This window comes from Vanellus vanellus (assembly GCF_965231255.1).
Source record: "Vanellus vanellus genome assembly, chromosome: 1".
Lineage (NCBI taxonomy): Eukaryota > Metazoa > Chordata > Aves > Charadriiformes > Charadriidae > Vanellus > Vanellus vanellus.
This window is the reverse complement of record NC_138905.1, coordinates 193,188,976-193,208,092: the sequence shown is the minus strand read 5'-3', so window position 1 is coordinate 193,208,092 and position 19,117 is coordinate 193,188,976. Positions and strand designations below refer to the sequence as shown.

Sequence of the window (19,117 nt, the reverse complement as noted above, 5' to 3'; positions counted from 1 at the left end):
ATCAGCAGTTACACGCATGATCTTTAGGTTGCCAGTACAAGATGAAAAGTCAAACCTTAAACGGTAAGCGAGTTCTAGTTTTCTTATCGGCGCTACCGATGTGAACATTCATGCAGGACTTACATGGCAAGGAAAAAAAAGTGTTAATGGAGAGAGGGAATATTCAGGTCAGTACAGATACGTTTTGCTACTCTGTTTCTATTTGTCATATAATAAAACTCAATATAAGAGGTACTTTAGCAAATCAGCAGCACAAGTAATAAACCCGGTCAGATGTCTCTGACAACAAAAGCATATTCTGCTCTCTGACTTTTTTTCCCCTTAATTTTGGAAAGAAGTTTCACTTTTCAGTGTAATCCAGACCATGTTAAAGACATTTCGAGGAAAAGGCACGTTTCCTACAGCAAAGTTCATTTAACAGTCACTTAACAGCAACAAACTTAAAGCCTTGGTTAGCAATTTCAATTTCTCCTCTGCATGATTCATTTATCCCTGGGATAGGCCTGAGCAAAGCATTCTCCCAGCAAAAGACAGACTAATCAAATTATTTCAAGTCAGTCAGGTATTTGCTTTATGCCATCCAGCCCCAATGGCAAATCTCTTGTAATAGCAGATCTCCCAACGTTAAAAAAAAAAAAAAAAAAAAAAATATTCACAGGCTAAACACTGGTTTAATCAGAGCCAAGAGGCAAAGCTCCTACAGTCAGAAAGACATAAATGTTATCACTGTCTCATTCTTAATCTTTCACACTGTGTTGGAAAGCAGCTTATAGGGTGCACATATGTGTGTGTATATATATACTCACATATATGCACCCCATTTCAGACACACACTTGACAGGGCATAAAATTACCCACACGTGCAAGGCGGCATCGCTACATTGCGTCCCGGTGTCTAGCGCGGAGAGGACAGATTTTCACAAGATGCCCAAAGATCCCAGCACAATGGCCAGCACTAAGCAACAAACCTGAAAAGGCTTGAGGTTCTTCACCCCTCTTTCTGAGCAGATGGACCACCCACATGTATCCAAACATACATGGTCCAGAAGAGCAAAATTCTCCTTTCCAGTTTCCTTGACCTCCAGCGAGGAAGGGAGACAGGGCTCAAGTCAGTCACCCCAAAAGTTTATAGAGGGCAGCACAGCAAAGTCCCCCCATCATGCCCACGTCCCCAGCCTCACGTGCTGCCATCGGGAAGGGACACCAGCCGCTGGACTACCGCAGGGTTGCCCCCCCGAAGGCTGGCTCATGAAAATGAAATGCCATCCCGGGCCACAGCTGCAAATTCAGCTGGTGTGTTACTAAACCCTGCTATTCAGCAGAACAACTGGAGCAGTTCGGAAACTTCTACCTCAGAAGAAATCTCCGCAGTCGTGGCACTGCCCTGGGTCACAGATGGGCTAATGTAAGAGCCCTGAAGACCTTGGCGTGAGTTGTATTCTATGCACGCATTGTTTGCTGCTACTTTTACACAACATGCCTAGCTAAAGACACCTAACCCGGTGAGTGATTTTTGGTGTAAATATTTCTTACCTCTGTCTCAACTCAGATTATAACTTGAAATTAAGATGTTTGGTGCGCTTTTGCTTTGGCCTGGTTTCCAAAGGACAGGCTGCAGCATCAGTTCATCTGCTGGGTATCTGAGCTGCATGGCGTGGCAGCTAGCTGGTGGTGAAAAAACACAGCAAATACCAGCTCTTGCCCCAGGAGTAGATAGGAAACATGGGGAAAAGATCAAGCAATGATGTCGGTAGCTACAGTGGGTTATTCACTTCCTCCCCTCCCACCGATGTCTCCAAGCTCCAACAGCTTCCCTCTCTTTCTCTCTCCCATGGGAGAGCCACTCAGCCCTCCACCTCCCCTGGTGCCCCTTCTCTACACCTGCCAACGATGCTCTTGCTCTGATCACCTTTGAAAATGGAAATATTTTTTCTCAGCTATATAGTTTTGACTTTGACAGCTTTTATTTCACACATGAAGAACCTCCTGCACACCTGAAAGCTTGCCAGCCTTTCCCCCACGGTACACTTAGCTCTAAGAAAAGGCACTGCCTCCTTTAAGAACATCATGACGCCACCACCGCCACCGCTACTTCCTACGTTCTCAAATCCAATGCAGAGGGCAGTCACATGCTCCTGTTTATACATCCCATAATACAAGGCCCCTATTTATCAATAAATGCCTCGAGGTGCAGAGCAAAACCCGAGCTAATAAAAATCTGCTAGGATTATCTACTGGTGGTTCACATCAGCAACAACAGTGCCCAGGGAAAAGCGAAGGGAAATGAGGAAGCAGCAGAGAGAGTCCAAAGAGTAAAGAGCAAAAAGAAGGGGCTGCTACAGGTATTTGAAGAGTTGGGACATGAAGAGGGAGGAGAAGGTAACAGAAGTAGAGACCAAACTTTTTTTTTTCTTTTTTTTTTTTTGAGCTCTAATCCAAGGCATTAAAGAATGACTTAAAAAAATACACAGTCAAACAGACAAACGCTATGTTTTGCTCAGTAAATAACTAACCATTGGAACCCATGGCTGCAGGATAACTACTGGAAAATAACTTGCAGTGATTAAAAAGGGATTAAATGGGTTTTACAAACAACAGTATCTGTTGTTAAACATGCTAAAATAAAATTACAAGAGTTAATAACCCATTTGCTTCAGGGCATAAACTAATCCTCATCTAAGGGTAGCAGAGATCTGCCTGCCTGTCAGCTCGATATCTGGTGCAACAACTCCTCTCCATAGGCAAGCAATCTTTGCTTTTAATTCCTGGCATTTAAAAATTGTCTTTCTTGCCTGAAAAAGAGAGCATGCTATTGTTCAGGCCTTCAACTGACCTCATATGATTAATTCTGGAGTTTACCAGATATATCAGTCCCTTGAGGGACAGGGGTGAAATACATGAAAAGGGAGGTAAACAGTTTAATTGCTCTGCACTTCAATATTCTGCTCTCAATTTCTTCAAATATGGTTTGTCAGGGCACTAAAACCAAGCACGAGATAAAATTCTTGTAAAAAGCTTAAAGACATGAACAAAGCACAAAATCTATTAATACTTTCGGTGTAACAGTACACTAGCCAAATCAGTTTATGAGAAAATTAGGTCTTTAGGACAGGCAGCAAGGTAAGATTTTTAATATATTAGAACACAAGAATTTACTCTGCCTGGTAATAATTAAAGCATTATCTAATATCATAGCCTGTTCTCAAAGATGGGATAGGGCTGAAGTACAAACTCCTCAAAATTATGATTCCAGCCCTCTCCAAACCCAAATCGAAACCCATGAACCTTACTAACAGATTGGCTAGTCTCCCAAATAATTGCTTCTGGACAAAACACAAGATGGGACACAACACGTTCAATGCTCCACTGTGGTTACGAATTTTTGGTTTCAAATACCAGCTTGCTCTTTCCCACAGGTAAGACAGCTGCGTGCTGGGGACGCTCCTCCCCCGGCTCAGGAGAGCTCCTGGAAGAAAAAGTCTTGAACATCAGCTCTACAGAACTCATTCCACAAGTGACTTTCCTCTCCAGTTTCCTTTGTCTACAACTTCTTTATTACTATTTTTTATTTTAGTGGGGTGCAAATTACAGCTGGCTCAGTTTGGCAATCCCAAGGGTCAACATTTGAACTGTGTTTTTAAAAAAAGGACTTTCCAGTGCTCCACTTCAACTCACCAGCAGGCCAGATCAGGTGTGCTCCCGCGCTTTGTGAGTCTCAGTTTGTCAGTGGCAAACTGACCACTGAGCAGTATCAGTGCCGGAGCCACATGTTAAACTGATAACGAAAGCAAGAAATAAAAAATGCCTGCTAGGAAGAGGAAAAAAAAAAAGTTCTGAAACTTAAATTAGTTTTACAGTGAATGCAAACATAGTTTCAGACCACTGTATGTATATATCCCCTCTCCTCCCCTACTGCTGAAACAGCAAAGCATGCATGGCAGATGGCATGATTCATCTGAAAATTACTCTAGCAGCACTCTATTAGCCTCTAAGGAGTAAACTAAGATAAAAATATTCTGAATGTTAACTTAAACGAGGCAGTTGTCATGAGGAGTCATCAGGTCAGTCTACTTGCTTAGTTTGCAGAATTTTTCTTTCAATCAGCAATAAGCGTTACGTATGAAGATATCACCATTTATTTGTTCTACCTACCAGGAATTAATACAGAAGCCAGAAGGGAAGCAACTGAGGGACAAAAAGGTTTCTTTCCCTACACATCAGTAAAAAAGTACCAGCCAAAGTCAGGCCAAGAGCCACAGCACATCATGTGATATGTACTGGAGTACTGTGTCCAGCTCTGGAGCCCCCAACATAGGAAAGACACGGATCCGTTGGAGCAGGTCCAGAGGAGAGCCACAAAGATGATCTGAGGACTGGAGCACCTCTCCTATGAGGACAGGCTGAGAGAGTTGGGGCTGTTCAGCCTGGAGAAGAGAAGGCTTCAGGGAGACCTTATTGCAGCCTTCCAGTACCTAAAGGGGGCCTACAGGAGAGCTAGGGAAGAACTTTTTACAAGGGCATGTAGTGATAGGACAAGGGGGAATGGCTTTAAACTGGAAGAGGGTAGACTTAGATATTAAGAAGAAATTTTTCACTTTGAGGGTGGTGAGGCACTGTAACAGCTTGCCCAGAGAAGCTGCAGAAGCTCCATCCCTGGAAGTGTTCAAGACCAGGTTGGATGGGGCTTTGATCAAGCTGGTCTAGTGGGAGGTGTCCCTGCCTATGGCAGGGGGGTTGGAACTAGATGATCTTCAAGGTCCCTTTCAACCTAAACCATTCTATGATTCTATGATATGTTAACAATGGCACCAGGCATTTCTGGTGAGAAGGGATAGAGTCAGTTTCCAGAGACTGCACATCTAAGCTGGGAGAGCAACTTCCTACAGGCCCAGTAGCTGAATGTGAATCTGCTCAGTTGCAGACATGGAAGGGACCCCAGGAAGCCCATCTCCTGACCATAATCAGCAATTATGTTCAAGACATTTGCAAGAAGCTGCTTGGCAATAACATCCACCGAGGGAGCCACCCCCAGCCCCAGTCGCGGCCCACCAGCTCACTCACAGGTCCACGGAGGACACAAGTAGCCAGCAGACACCCCTGAGGCACTGAGGAAAGGCAGTGAGGGACCTCTGCTCAGCTGCCATCCCGTTCTGGGCTCCCAGGGCAGCACTGGCCACCAGCCCACGTGACACGCAGGGTAACTCACCAGGGAAGTGACAAAACAAATGCCTGCATCACGTTAAGTGTCAAAGCAGCCTTACCAATCAGCCTGCCCCAAAAATGCAGTGCCACCAGTCCCCCTCCTTCACACAGAAGTCGGGGGTCAGCGGTGCTGTGCATCTTCTTCCAGAGAAATTAAAAACCATAGGAAGTAAGGAATTGGGTTCCCAGCTGCAAGGAACGCTGAGCACTCGCTCACGGACCTGTTGGACTAGCACAGGATGCCTCCAACTGAAACTCCATCAATCATTTGAAAAAAAGAAACAAAACACACACTTAGATGGTTCAGAGTATGCTGACAGTACAAAAACTCCCTACAGTGCAGAACACTGCCCCAGGGCTGACTACCGCAATGTTAATTGCCTGGACTCTGGGCCCCAAGCTAAAAAGCTCCTTCCCAAATAAACAGTCCACAAGAACCAATTTATTTTTTTGCTCCATCAACAATAATGCTCAGGCAATAGAAGCTAAATATTTGGTGTGCTTCAAGATGCGGGTTAATCAACCAGGGGGTGAAGCCAGTAATGCAGTTGCCCTCAACTTTGGGGAGAAGGTGGTGAAACTGTGCTTAATGTCATCTCTTCAAAATGGCATTTTCTACATTATGTATACGCTACCACATCAGCCTCGTTGCATAACCGTGTTGTGCAATCATTGCAAATTCATTTACATCTTCATTTTTGTTCCAGAGCTCCAGAAGGGGGAAGGAGGGATCTCTGTCAAAGGACGGGGTGGACTTTGCAGAACTGGTCTCCTCAGCCATGGGAGGATGGTCTAAAGAGAGGTCGGAGGGGGTGGGAGGGCACCAGGACTCCCTCACTAATGCCACCACCGCTCACCCAGAGCAGATGTTTGGAGCAAAGTCTTAGTTAGAAACCTCAAAGCAAAGGATGACTTCATAGCATCAGGGAATGACTAGCGTTGGCTTGGACTGCAAGCAGAGAAGATTATGGTTTCTCGTTTTAATACTTATTACTATGTCATTGCCACAGAACTGTAAAGAAGAAATAGGCAAGAGTGCAGTATCAGGTTTTCATAGACTGAACAAACTGGATTATTCAGGAGCGACTCAAGTTTCCTAACAAGCACGGAAAAGTCTGCATTAAGATAGCATCTCGTTACTTTCCCAAAATCAATTGCAACAGGCTGTGTTTTTAAATACTGCTTTAAACACCCATCCTCATTTTTATTTCAAGAAGGCATTTACCGGGTTTACTACATTTGTGGATCAGGGCAACAGCAGCAGGGACCAGACCCTAGACCAGCATTAATACTCCACTGGCTAGAATATACGCTCACACAATGTTAGGAGAGATGCTCAGCTCTTGCAGCAAAGGCAAACCCTCAACCATAAGGATCTGACACCACAGTTTTACTCGGAGACTGTGTACATTCGTCAAGGAAAAAGGGGAAATAAGGCAAAAAAAATTTAATCCCCCCGAGACAAAAAGCTCCTGGTTCAGCCCCTCTCCGTCCCTCTCTGAGGTTTCCCAGCACTGTGCCACCTGCTTTTAAAACACAGAAGTGCCCTCCAGCTCTGCCTTAATGCCATCCCGAGGATGGCAGGGCCAAGGTACTGTAACAACTATGAAAAAGTGAAGGTTTTAAGCATGCAGTCACACTCTGGGTTTTCACATCTTAAAAAAAAAAAAAAAAATTACACCTTTTTTTTTTGGTAGTGCTTCCTTCACTATAGATTTCTAGATATTAATCAAGGTCTAAATATATCTAGCTAGATAAAAATATGTAGTGTTATTTATGTTTGAATTATATAACCTGATGCGATCAGATCACACGTGAGGCTGTATCCTCACCCTGAATTTCAAATAGCTTCTGGTTTGAGCTGCAGATCCGTCAGCCGAGCAGAGCTCAGCTCAGAGCGGCAGAGCTGAAGTAGGACAAGCGTGGCAGCGGCGAGAGGCAAACAGCAACCGCAAATACCTGAGCCACATCTGGCTCTGGCAACTCAACCTTCCTTAACAGCACCACAAACCTCATAAAAAAAAAAAAGAAATAAAAAATTAGTAGTAATACTAATAAATCTAATCAATAAAAGTTTATCTTGGAACAATGCTTCTATCATGAATTTTTCACTTTAGCATTGCTTTCCTCACCTCAACCTCCAGCAACGCTGAAGGACCTTACTGAGGAATAAAGGCAGCAGCACAGCATCCTCCAGAGAGACAAAGGGATGTACCTAAATTGCTTTAAGTAGTGAGGAACCCATGGGGTGAATCACTACAAACTTCTCCCTGTAACTGCTAAGAGGAAATGGTATTCTTTTCCCCGACCTCCCCCTCACACCTGAGCAGCCAAGGGAGAAGTACCCACAAATGGGCTCGGCTGACGGCAGCATTTTGGCAGGACCCTGGCATGGAGCGGCCACCGGGTCATGGCTCCAACACCCTGAGACACCGGCGCAGCAGCAGCAGCCTGCCAGGGCAGGAGCCCAGCTCCAGGCTTCCCCGAAAAGCCTTCTGCTCACACCTCCCCACCCACCTTTGCTCTCTACAACTACCTGAAAGGAGGTTGCAGAGAGGTGGGACTCGACTTGTTCTGTCAAGTAACAGGTGATAGAACAAGAGGAAATGGCTTCAAGTTGTGCCAAGGGAAGTTTAGATTGGGTATTAGGAAGAATTTCTTTACTGAAACGGTCATCAGGCATTGGAACGTGTTACCCAGGGCAGTGGTGGAGTCCCCATCCCTGGAGGTATTTAAGGGTCATGTAGACATAGTGCTCAGGGACATGGTTTAGTGGTGGGCTTGTCAGAATTAGGTTAATTATTGGACTAGATGATCTTACAGGTCTTTTCCAATCTAGGAGATTCTGTGATTTCCAACCCTTGCCTCCAAGAGGAACGCTGCTAAGGGAAGCAGCCTTCGGAGCCGGCCCCGCAGCGCTCTGATGCTGGACCCCACATGGCAGTGCTGCAGGGGAAGGGGGCAAAGTGGGGAAGGAAAAAAGAGGGGGACTAACCAAACAGTTACAAATTACACCTGCCAATTACACATCTCCAGAGGGAAGACAACAGCAGGAATAATCCCTCTTCCCTCAGCGCGCCACCAGGATGCCTTTAGAGCCAGGTTTTCTGGGAGAAGGGGTTGTGGGGGTTGCAAACAATTACATTTAATTTGAAGGTTCACATTTGAAGAGAATATTTTTGGAAAAAGAAATCAACACGTTAACAGCGAGCGGGAGCACAGAGCACATAATCCTTTCACATCCTGACAGGGGAGAACTGCGGAGGCCTGCTATGAAGCATCTCTGAATAACAGCATCTTCATTTTTTGAATATCTAATTAGGAGTTTCTATATATTGCAAAGCATTGCTATAAGATATAATTTAGTTGGCAAACACTAAAGATTTCTCAGTCTGTAAGTATGCTTTTGGCAATCAAAATTTAAATCTGGATATATATCCAAGATACGTACGGCACAGGTACTTTTTTTTTATTCTAACAATTACATTCAAATTAGCAGATTAACTCGAATCAGTTTTAAGCAAATGCAAGCTACAAGCAAATCAGCCTTCACCACCACCACAACAGTATATTTTTGGATTGCTAGTATCCTTACTCCCATTAGCAGCTTCAAATACATTTAACAAACATTAAAGGGCAGCAGACGAAGTGAAACAAGTTTTGTCTAAATCTAAGAAGGCTACAGATGCCAGAACTTAACACTGACTCGGACCTGAAACTCACACATGCCAAAAAAACGTTTGTAATTGTGCTAATTCCCACTGTGGGAACTGAAAGGCAGCTTCGTATAACACAACGGGCAACAAATCCATTCCTTTAATTTCAGTCGCCAAATTTTAATTAATTTCCATCCAGGCAAACATTAAGCATTTCTGCTGATCTTGCAGGATGTCAGCTCATTTGCACAATAAATGCGGTCTAACAAGTCACCACATTTATAGCAAGTTGCTTCAGTCTTATCTAACTGCGTAGTTTGAAAAGTCAGTGATGGGTAAGTGAAACTCCACCCACGTCACAGTTTCTGGAGTTAAGCGTAAGAAAACTGAAGAAGTTGCTCTGTTCTCATTGCAAGCGAGACTGACAACAGTATGCGGACAATTAGAGTCCCTATTCTGAACTATGCATATAGCCCTTGCTTAGGAAGGGGAGAAAAAGCATGCAATTTTCACTTCCATTTTCTTCCACAAAATGAATGTCCGCATCCAAACGCTCCACAGCTCCCCTTCCCAAAAAAAAAAAAAAAAAAGCAAAGTCAAAGACCCTCTGCTGCCCGCTCGCGGTAACTGCCAAAAAAAAAGAAAAAAAAAAAAGGAAAACAAATAAACAACAAATAAACAAATCAAACTAATTAAATTGTATAAATTCAAATAGGTCGGCATATAAACGAAACAGTCACAAGTTCTGCCTATGCCAGGAGGCACCACGTATCACTGCAGCATGAAAGCGGAGACCATCGGCGAGAACAGGGGTTTCCCCAGAAGGTGGATCTGCCAGCAGAAAGGGCAGCAGGGCGGCCAGCTCCAGCCCAGAGATTTAAGACCAGCTCCAGGTGAACAACGGCGGTGTAGGGCCCTCCCAGATATAGCACTTTTGCTCACTTGCTGTCCTCCTCCTCTGCAACATCAACGGCAGAGCAAGAGAGCAGTGCCCCGGCTGCCCAGTTACCGAGCTGGGGAGCTGTGGCTCAGCCTCACCTCTGCATCTCCTGTCTTTAATAGAGTCTTCAACTTAATAAAAGTCTTCGACTTTCCCCAAAACTACAGTTTCCATGGAGAGCACAAAGGCTGCTTCCATGTGTAACTCCTTCAGGTATGCACACCGCTCACTCACTTCATTTAAAAAAGTGTTTAATTTCCTGATTTCTGTGCACAATGAAAATTTCATTCTGGTACTAACTAAATTAAAGGGGGGGGGGGGGTTGGTGGGATGGGGGGGTGTCTCTAACATTTTTAGAGGGAGATGCCAACAGCCAAGAAGCAGAGAGCAGCCCACTTCATCATTTTGCGTCGTGGCGCAGGAGAAGCACGGAGGCCTGGCACGAAGTAGCCTCTGAACGACAGAAATTTAAATAAATAAATAAATAAGATGCTAATTAAATAAGAGCTCTTATTTATTACAAAGCCTAGCTAGGAGATATAATTCAGTTGGCAAATAGTAGGGGTTAAGGACACCTCTGCTTGCAAGCGCATTTTTGGCGATCACTCCAAATTTAAATCTGAATATGTACTATCTTAGAGACCATGTCCCACACATACACAGTACGCTCTCTCAAGTACGCAGATGCCAGGCCCCAGAACTTACACACCCCTTAGACCTGTGCAACAAAAACAGCCTTGACGAAACGGGAAAGGAGCCCCACACGCTCACACCGACGTGAGCCTGGGCTGCAGTTAACACACCGGCAAAGCAGCCGGGGAAACAGGGGCTGCTGTGAAAGGCGATCACAGCCATCCCTGGCACGCTGGCTCCAAGCGGCGACGGGACTGAATGCACTTCCAGCTGCATGGATTCCCAGCATTCCCAAAAATTAGGTTCCTAAGGTTAGGACAAGAGAAGGCTTGTAGCTTTAAGCTTAATTAACTCTAGAACAAGGCGCATTTTCAAACAGAACTATAACGTCATTGATACTGTGCAGCGAGGCAAGATGCCTTTAACATCAGTGAGTTGTCTGAGCAAATCAAGTGCTGCCCTCCGCTCCTCCAGCAAATTTCTAATCTCTGTCTGATACAGCAGCTGTCAGAGTCCCGGGAGGTTTTCAGTGACTGCATTTTTAAGCCTAGCCACTCCTGGTCCCATTTACCACAAAGGAAAGCATTGCTAAACTTTCACCATTTACTGCAGAAGTGCTTCAAAACTAAATACACTTCCCTCCTTAGGTATTATTTTAAGTGGTCTGGTAAAGATTAGTACCCACTATCAAAATCTAGCACAATCATGAGGCCTAATGAAGTTCTCAGCAGATAATCATCAATCCAGTAAAAGCAGCTGACTTCGCTCTTTTTATTCCTCCACCTCCTCCGTTAGGAATTGAGACCTACCAAGAAACTTCACGATACAGCTGCTGCACTGCTAACTTAACACATCTGCATAACACAAACTACAGTACAGGTATGAAGCACCTTTGTTTGATGAACACACGTGAATAATATTTACTATTTAGAAATAATACTTATATGTGAATAGCACTTGTCCTCAGAGATCAATTTAACTTACGCTGAAGCTCTCTGTGAAGCAGCAGAGATGCTGTTCTTCAAAATTCGACTCTTCCCAGAGCACTTCAATTCTGAATTGCAGCCTATCATCACGAAGAGCAGTGTTTCCCCAATATTTAAAACCCATTTTGGCAACCAGGCTTACAAACAAAATGCTACACAACTCATTAAAATATTAGTATGCACTACCATATGTTTAACTATGACTAGCTGCAGCCAGCATCAGTGAATTTGAAGTTCCTTCTTCATAGGAGTTGACAATAAAGTAAATATATCCATCTTTTACATATTTCTGAAAGAGGAAAACAATAAACTGTTTACCAGGTATCTTCGCTATGTCTAACTTCACTATTCATCACTCAAGGTTATAAAATCATTTCCATTAGAAATCTTTGTTTCGTGTGCAAACTTCCTCCCAAAACAGAAAGGGCTGAAGGCTGAATCTCTGTAGCCACATCCCTTACATATTTCACAAATCTGTGGCTGCAAAACGTATCAGCATTTTTGTTCCAAAAGCCAAGCACTCATTTTACAAAACACTGATCAGTTGTGTAAACAGAGGAGCATATATTTAGGTAGTATCATGCTTTGGAAACTGAAAAAACTCTGAACAGACATCTCAAGAGTACATCATTTCTGGAGTCTTATAAAAAAACTAACATAACAAAAATATTGCCTGTTTTGTTATTGATCATTGTATTTAAAAAAAAAAAAAAAAAACCAAACAAAACCTTCACATACCTTGCCTAAACATCTTTATCCCCTTGTACTACACTGCTTCCCTTTTCCATCCCAGCAGCAAAAGCCCCAGTTCTCTGAACCACCAACTTCACTGACAACTCGTGAAACAGTGCAAGTAATACAAAAATAATGATACTAAGGAAGCAGCTGCTCATGTCATAAGGAATACGGTGGTAAAGAGAGCAGTTACCTCATTTCTGTATCAAAGTTCGCTAAAAGTCAGGCACTTGAAGAAAATTTAGTTCATTATGTCAGTATACAAAGCCACTCAGGCATTTTGTTTTGGGGTTTAATCTTACCTATAATTACACAAGTAACTGAACAGACATCACAGCAAATAGAAAATGGGCAAAGAAAATGAAGAGTATTTCCAACACATAATTCAAGGCCCTGATGGGAAGCTCCAAACCGCCCATGAACGCTGGGACACATCACACAAGACGACACAAGCCACTGGCAGCGGGTGCATCTTGAGCATCCCGGCTGCTGAGAGGTAGTGTGTTCCTTCTCGGCCGCAACCTGCCTGCGGGATGGGGCCAAGGAAGCCCACACACTGCCCCAAAACCAGGGCGGCAACGTACAGGTTTGAGATGAGAATGGACTTTTTCCTTCAAGCAAGGGCTGCGGTCAAAAGGGAAAACATAAAAACAGAAACAAAATTAAGTTTAAAAGGAACAAACAGTTAAGGGTCAGTATTGCAATGCAGCTTCGCCGTAAGTTATTCAGGCGCAGGAGAGGAGAGCACCTTGCACCTGCAAAGATTAAGTTGAACTTTCCTACCCGAAAGCTTCTCTCTTACTAAGCGAAACGCAAGCTGGTGACTCACAGACAGACAAGGAAGGCTGCTGCGAAGGACTTTTCCGTGGCAGTGAACAGATATGCAAGCCACTAAAGGGTAAAACTCACAACAGGGTGGAACTGGTCTGGCCATTTCTCCGATCATGCCCCAGCTGAGATCAGGCATCACGGCAGAGCAGATGCACCTACAGCTTCCAGTTGTTGAGGCTTTTACTAGTGGCACACGCAATAAGGTATGACTGTAATCACATTTAACTTGGCAGAATCCAGAAATAGAAAACCAAACATAAATACTTATATATGCATACGCACGTGGGTGTGCTCTATGTACGTATAATACAATGCGGGATGCTAGGGCATCCACAGATCACCTAAGGAAGCATCTAAAGGGACAGAGGTAAATCCCTACACGTATATAACCAGCATTGAGAGAATACATGGCAATTCTTCAAGGTAGTCTTCAGTTGTGACATTTCCACACAGAAAAAGAAACCTGTGATAAAAACCTCACAAAGATGTACCCATTTCACTTTAAATAAATAGTATAAATTTCCACAATTTAAATTGTTCACTGATCTAGAATCAAAAGCTTTGAACAACTGTGAGGACTATTCTCAATTTCACAGTGTCTTTTAAACACTTCATACTACGTGTGGCTTTCGAATCAAATACACCACAACCCAGAATTTATTTTGCATGGAGACCGATTCACTACCAAATAGCGTCATGACCACAGAATATTCCTACAGTAGGGCCACCCAAAGCACCCATCCCACGCCTGTTTTGTCCTCAGGCTTTCAAGCTTACATCCATTCATCCTTCTGCAGCTAGATATCATCTATTCTCATTCCTTCGGCAATGGAAACAAATAAATTTAGGTGATCAAGTTTCCTTGGGACTAGAAGTCAAGGAGGTGTAAATACCCATACGACCTTAACACCTGCCACTGTGAAAAATAAATAATCCATCCACCTCCAGATAAGCGCCACCAAAACTCTGTGTTTTCTGCTTAAGAAAAACTACAGGTTTTGATTTGAACCCATTTCCAAAAGCAGGCTAAAAAGTTGAGACCATTCAAGGAAGCTTAACTGAGAGAGATCCTTTACGATAAACCTCAACAATCTTGCCATAAAGCAAAGACATCATGAAATATGCATATCACAGTGATGTTTTATACGTGATGATTAGCCATCTTGGAGGACTATAGACTGTCTCAAGCCCTGTGTTTCCCACTAGCACAGGTAAAAGCAAACACTGCTTTCGCTTGACTACTACTGGGAGAAAAGTTTCGTTCGTCCATGCAACTTTCACAACAATTTCTTTGCTATCTCTGAAGCAGATCTTGCTCTTGCTTCAGCGTTCTCTGAGCAACGCAGGTCGCTACTGGCATTCTCGTTCACATTCAGCAACACGGCAGGTCTGGCAGAGCCCATCCCAAGTGCTTCATTGAAGGCAGCCACCGAGTGGGGGGGTCATGCGGACTTTGCTCCCCTAGAGTTCAAGGGGGTGTTTTGTTCATAAAGCAGAGCTTGTGCTAAGAAAGTCTGGGATAAACTACTTTGTATGTACAACTGCGAACAATCTTACCTACTTTAATAAGCTACTATTAATAATTTTATGTTACTACCTTTAGCTGCTATTCTTATTTTAAAAGCCATTTTTATTTGAATGTTTTTATTCAGGAGAACTTGGATGCTATTTTGAGCTTGTAACAGATAATGTTGACACCGCTGAACTTTTTTATTCAGCGAAAAACTAAAAAGCAGCTCAGCACCAGATATTAAATCAGGGCAGTACACATTCACAAGCATCAGAGCAGTCAGCCCTTGTCTTCTGGGTGAGAAACACAGCCTTGCCGCTATGCAGAAAGTGCAAATTCTTTTTCATTTCTTGTGTATTTCATAGATTTTGTGTATAATTTGAAAGGTGCCTTGTTGCACTTACAAATAGGCAAACTCCAACAAGATGAAGTGTCTCAAAGCTTTAAGGAGGGGGAGGATAAAAAAAAAAAAACAAAACAAAAAAAAAAAAACACCAAACACCCTCTCTCAGAGCACGAAACGCCCACACACAATGTACTCCCAGCCCTAAGCCAGTGCCAGGCTCTAAGGCGAACCCGCGCTCCCTCTGTCAGCAGAAAAGTCCACCGCTGATCTGTGCTCATCACTGGAGCGATGCTCCTCCTCAGCTGGGGCCCTCGGCTGACTCAGGCTTCGCGCCCAGCCCTGCACCCGCACCTACAGCGGTTCCCCGGCCCCCAGAGCACCAGCAAACTGGAAAAATAAAAATGATCCTTGCTCAAGCTGAGCCATGGATAAATGTTGATAAATGAGGCAAATGGGCCGCACGCCTCAAACAAATCAGTTATAGCATTGACAGCCAGTGGCTGCCAGTAATTACACTTGAAAATGCATTTAAGATGGGTTGCCTTCATCTGGCTAAAGTGGCAAAACCTGCAAGTGTGTGATGCAGCCAAAGGAAGGGATTAGGGCAACATGCGACTAATGCAGAACACTATAACTATTTAATTATGGTAGGAGAGTACATGTGTATTTACCTGCCAGCAGTTGCAGGGTACCTCCTGCACCCTACCAGAGGGTACCACAGCCAAAAAAACAGACCAGTAGCGGGGGCATAGGAAGAGCTCAAGCTGTCAGAGGGAGGTGTGCAAGACTCATTTGCTGAAGCTCCACAGGAAGAGCAGCAATAAAATAGGAAGCACCTAATAAGTTACACAGCTAGCAGAGTTTCTTATTTGCTCGCTTGAATTTGGGAGTCCTTTGCTTTGATTTTATTTTGGTTTGTTTGGTTTTTAGTTCTCCTCTACTCATTCTGAAAAGGCACCTGATGTATCTTGCTTTTTTCACGGAGACTGAAATACCACTGAGAGGGGGGGAAAAAAAAAAAAAAAAAAACATACAGCATTTTCAAGTGACAGGTTACCTTATTTAAGAGCTGTCAGCTATCAATCATTTCACTCCTATTAAGGGTTTTCATGAAAGATGTCTTCAGACAATTATCCTTTAAATTTTTTAGTCAAACACATCGATAGAAACTAACAAATTAGTTTTAAAAGCCTTAAAAACCCTCAGTTAAAAATTAGTTTAAGATTAATCTGCATTTCCTTAGAAGGACAGTGCTTACCTCTAAAAAAAAAATAAATTTATAAAAAACTGATGTAACAAACATTCCTAGCTATGCAATTAAAAATGCATAAATACAGGATTAAAGCTGACACTTCCTTTTTTTTAAAGGAAAGGCAGATATTACAGATACTAGAAAGCGAAGCAAAAGTAGAAAATGGACAGTTCTGCTACAGCACTGCTGAGTTTGGCTGGCCCTAACTGGACCAAAGTCACAAGCACACCAGGACGCGCTGATACCACGCTAGGTGTGTGCGCCTCGCACATTTATTGCCATCATTTAATCCTTCGCAGGGCGGAGGAGGCTCTGCCTTCACGCAGCCGGCTAAAGCTTCTTCTGACAACGCTGTCACGCAACAGTGCCAGAAAACTATGCACTCTGCCTCCGCCACGAGCCAGGGCACAGGCAGGTGACACAAGCAGGGGCACAGATGGGTGCCACTTTCTTGCCAGAGGCCTCAGAGGAAGAGGATTTGTTCGCAGCAGCGTTACACGTTCACCACCCAGAGGGATGCAGAGCTGGTGGGCGAGAGCCAGCGTAGCCACGCAGCCCCACGCAAAGTGACACCGGGCTCAGGGCCACCTGCCCGGGAAGGTGGCCGGCGGCGACGCAGCCCCCTGTGGGACCTGGTGAGTGAGTCCCCCCTGGGACCTGGGGCCGAAGCAGCGCTCCGGCAGCTGGCCTTACGGCCTGGCTGGACCACCATGGGCCACTGGGGTCCAGCCTGCGCAGGGCTACCGAGCTACCGCCAACAGGTTACCGCTGCCAGGCTGCTGCGGCTACCGAGCCTGCGCTGCAGGAGGAAACCCGGTCCCACTATTTAACAGCAGCAAGACGCTCCCGCAACCCAAGTTTAACAAAGCCATCAAGACAAATACAGCGGCTTACTCATTAAACACACGGTATTTTTGCAACCCTTGTCCTGCCTCCGCTCTTTCCCCATCCCTGTTTGCTTCTGCCCCCTCTCCGCCGACCGACGGCAAACCCCGCCGCGCCGAGGCGGCTGCCGACACGGACAACCCCCCCCCCCTCCAGCGCCCGACGGTCACCCCCACCACACGGGTCTTGGAACGCCGGTCCCGACCGGCCGCCCCAGGGGGGCAGGAGGCGGTGGCGCTCCCGCCGGGTTTGCCCGGGGACGGCGCCGTGACACGCCGTGAACTTTTGCTTTCGGCGGGGCAGGGCGCGGGAGGGGGGGGGGGGGGGGGGAGGAGTGAAGTCGGAGAGCGACGAGCTGGCGGGAGGAGAGGGGGAATGGGGGGCAAAACTACTTTTGTTTCCCTTAGGAAGAGTGAAAAAAGTAAAATTTTAAGGGTGGGGGGAAAAAAAAAACACCCAAAACACCCATGGATCCGGAGCGCTGCAAACCGCGGCGGGCGGCGAGCAGCCCAGGGGAGGGCAGCGCGTCCCCAGCGGCAGCCCCGCGGCGGAGCCTCCCGGGACCCTACCACCACCACCCTCCGTCCCTCACCTTCCAGCCGGCCGAGCTGTTGCTGTCGCCCTTATCCTTGAAGTAGGGAACGCTCTTGACCATCCACTCGTAGATCTGGGAGAGGGTGAGCCGCTTCTCGGGCGAGCTCTCGATGGCCTTGGTGATGAGGTCCGCGTAGGACAGGTTGCCCCAGGCGTTGCGGCGCGAAGAGCTGCTCTTGCGGGGCTGCCCGGCCACAGGGCCCGGCGACAGACCGGCCACGGGCTGCGGTACCGGCGGCACCGGCGGCGGTCCCGGCGGGTGGAGGCGGCAGCCGGCCTCGGGCGCCGGGAAGTCCCCACAGCGGCAGCCGGCCGCCTCCGGGGGGGCGGCGGCGGGGGGCAGCGGCGCGAAGTCCTCGCTCTCCTCGAGCAGGCTGAGGTTGCTGATGAAGTCGGCGCTGAGCCCTCCCGAGGCGGCGGCACCGGCACCGGCCGCGGCCCCGGCCGCCCCCTCGGGCTGCCCGCCGCACGACGGCGCCGGGCTGGAGGTGGCCGAGCTGGGGGGGTTGAACTCCGGCCGCGGCAGGGGCCAGGTGCAGGAGCGGGGCCGCGGCAGCGGCTCGAAGTCGGGGTCGATGTCCACCAGCTGCGGTGCCTCGGCCATGGCGGGGCCGGGGCGGGAGCGCGGCGGCAGCGGCGGCGGCGGCGGCAGCGGGGCGGCTGTGCTCAACGCCACCGCCCCATGCAGGCTCCCGGGCGCGGACCGGCGCGGCCCCGACGGCGCGGCCGCCAACTCCCCTCGCAGCTCCGGCCCCGCCGCCCTACCCCTGCCCGGCTCCCGGCTCCCTGTCCTCCGCGGCGACGGCAGCAACGGCAGCAGCGACCCGGCCGCCCGGCGCGCACCGACTGGAGCGACCGCCCCGTGCGGGCCCGCCTCCAGCCTTCCTCCTCCTCCTCCTCCTCCCGGCGGGGAGGGACGGCCCGCGCCGCGCCAATGGCAGCGCCGCGCCGCCCGCCCGCCTCCCGCCGCGGGGCCGTTTTGGCAGGAGGGTGCCGGTGCCCCCGTGCTGTTTCTGGGTGGTTTTTGTTTTCCGGCGGCGGAGGAGGCGGGGGGGGTTGGTGAGAAGCGGTGGTGCCCCCCGCAGCCCCGGGCTCGGCGCCGCTGAGGGTCTGGACGGGCGGCGGCGGAGCTCCCTTGCCCCGCCGGGGAGTGAGCGCCTTTCAGCCGTGGGCTACGAGGGAAGTTAACTCTGCCTGCACGGCGAGCTGCTGGGGGGGGGGGGGGGGGGGGGCGGAATGGCCACGGAAAATACCGCCGCGAGTGTTTCTGCCGTGGTCGCTGCCGGCGGGGTCCTGCCGCCCGCACCGACGGCACCGGTGCCTGCCGACCCCGAGGACCGGCGGGGACCTAGGGGCATCCCCCGCCTGCGGCGGGACGGCTGGGGGGGTGCATAGGGCAAGGGGGGCTCCGGGCGGCTCCCCGCTCCCACCAGCGGCCCGGCGGGGCTGGCCCCGTGCGGGGCGCCGCTGCCGCCCGCCTGCCCCCCCCCACCCCCCTCGTGTCGGGGGACGGGAGCGGGGGCTGCGACAGCTGCCCTCCCTCAATC

The 19,117-nt window shown here is 47.6% G+C and overlaps 1 protein-coding gene across 1 annotated transcript in view; it reads right to left on the bottom strand.

Moving 5' to 3' along the window:
- The window catches only part of FOXO1 (forkhead box O1), a gene marked incomplete at its 5' end in the record, with an annotated part of 63,692 nt that extends 45,518 nt beyond the window's left edge, over positions 1-18,174 (bottom strand). The window contains one exon of the mRNA XM_082498646.1: positions 17,569-18,174. Within this exon, the coding sequence (XP_082354772.1) occupies positions 17,569-18,174 (606 nt within the window). The remainder of the gene's footprint in view (positions 1-17,568) is intronic.
- Positions 18,175-19,117: the final 943 nt, after the last annotated feature.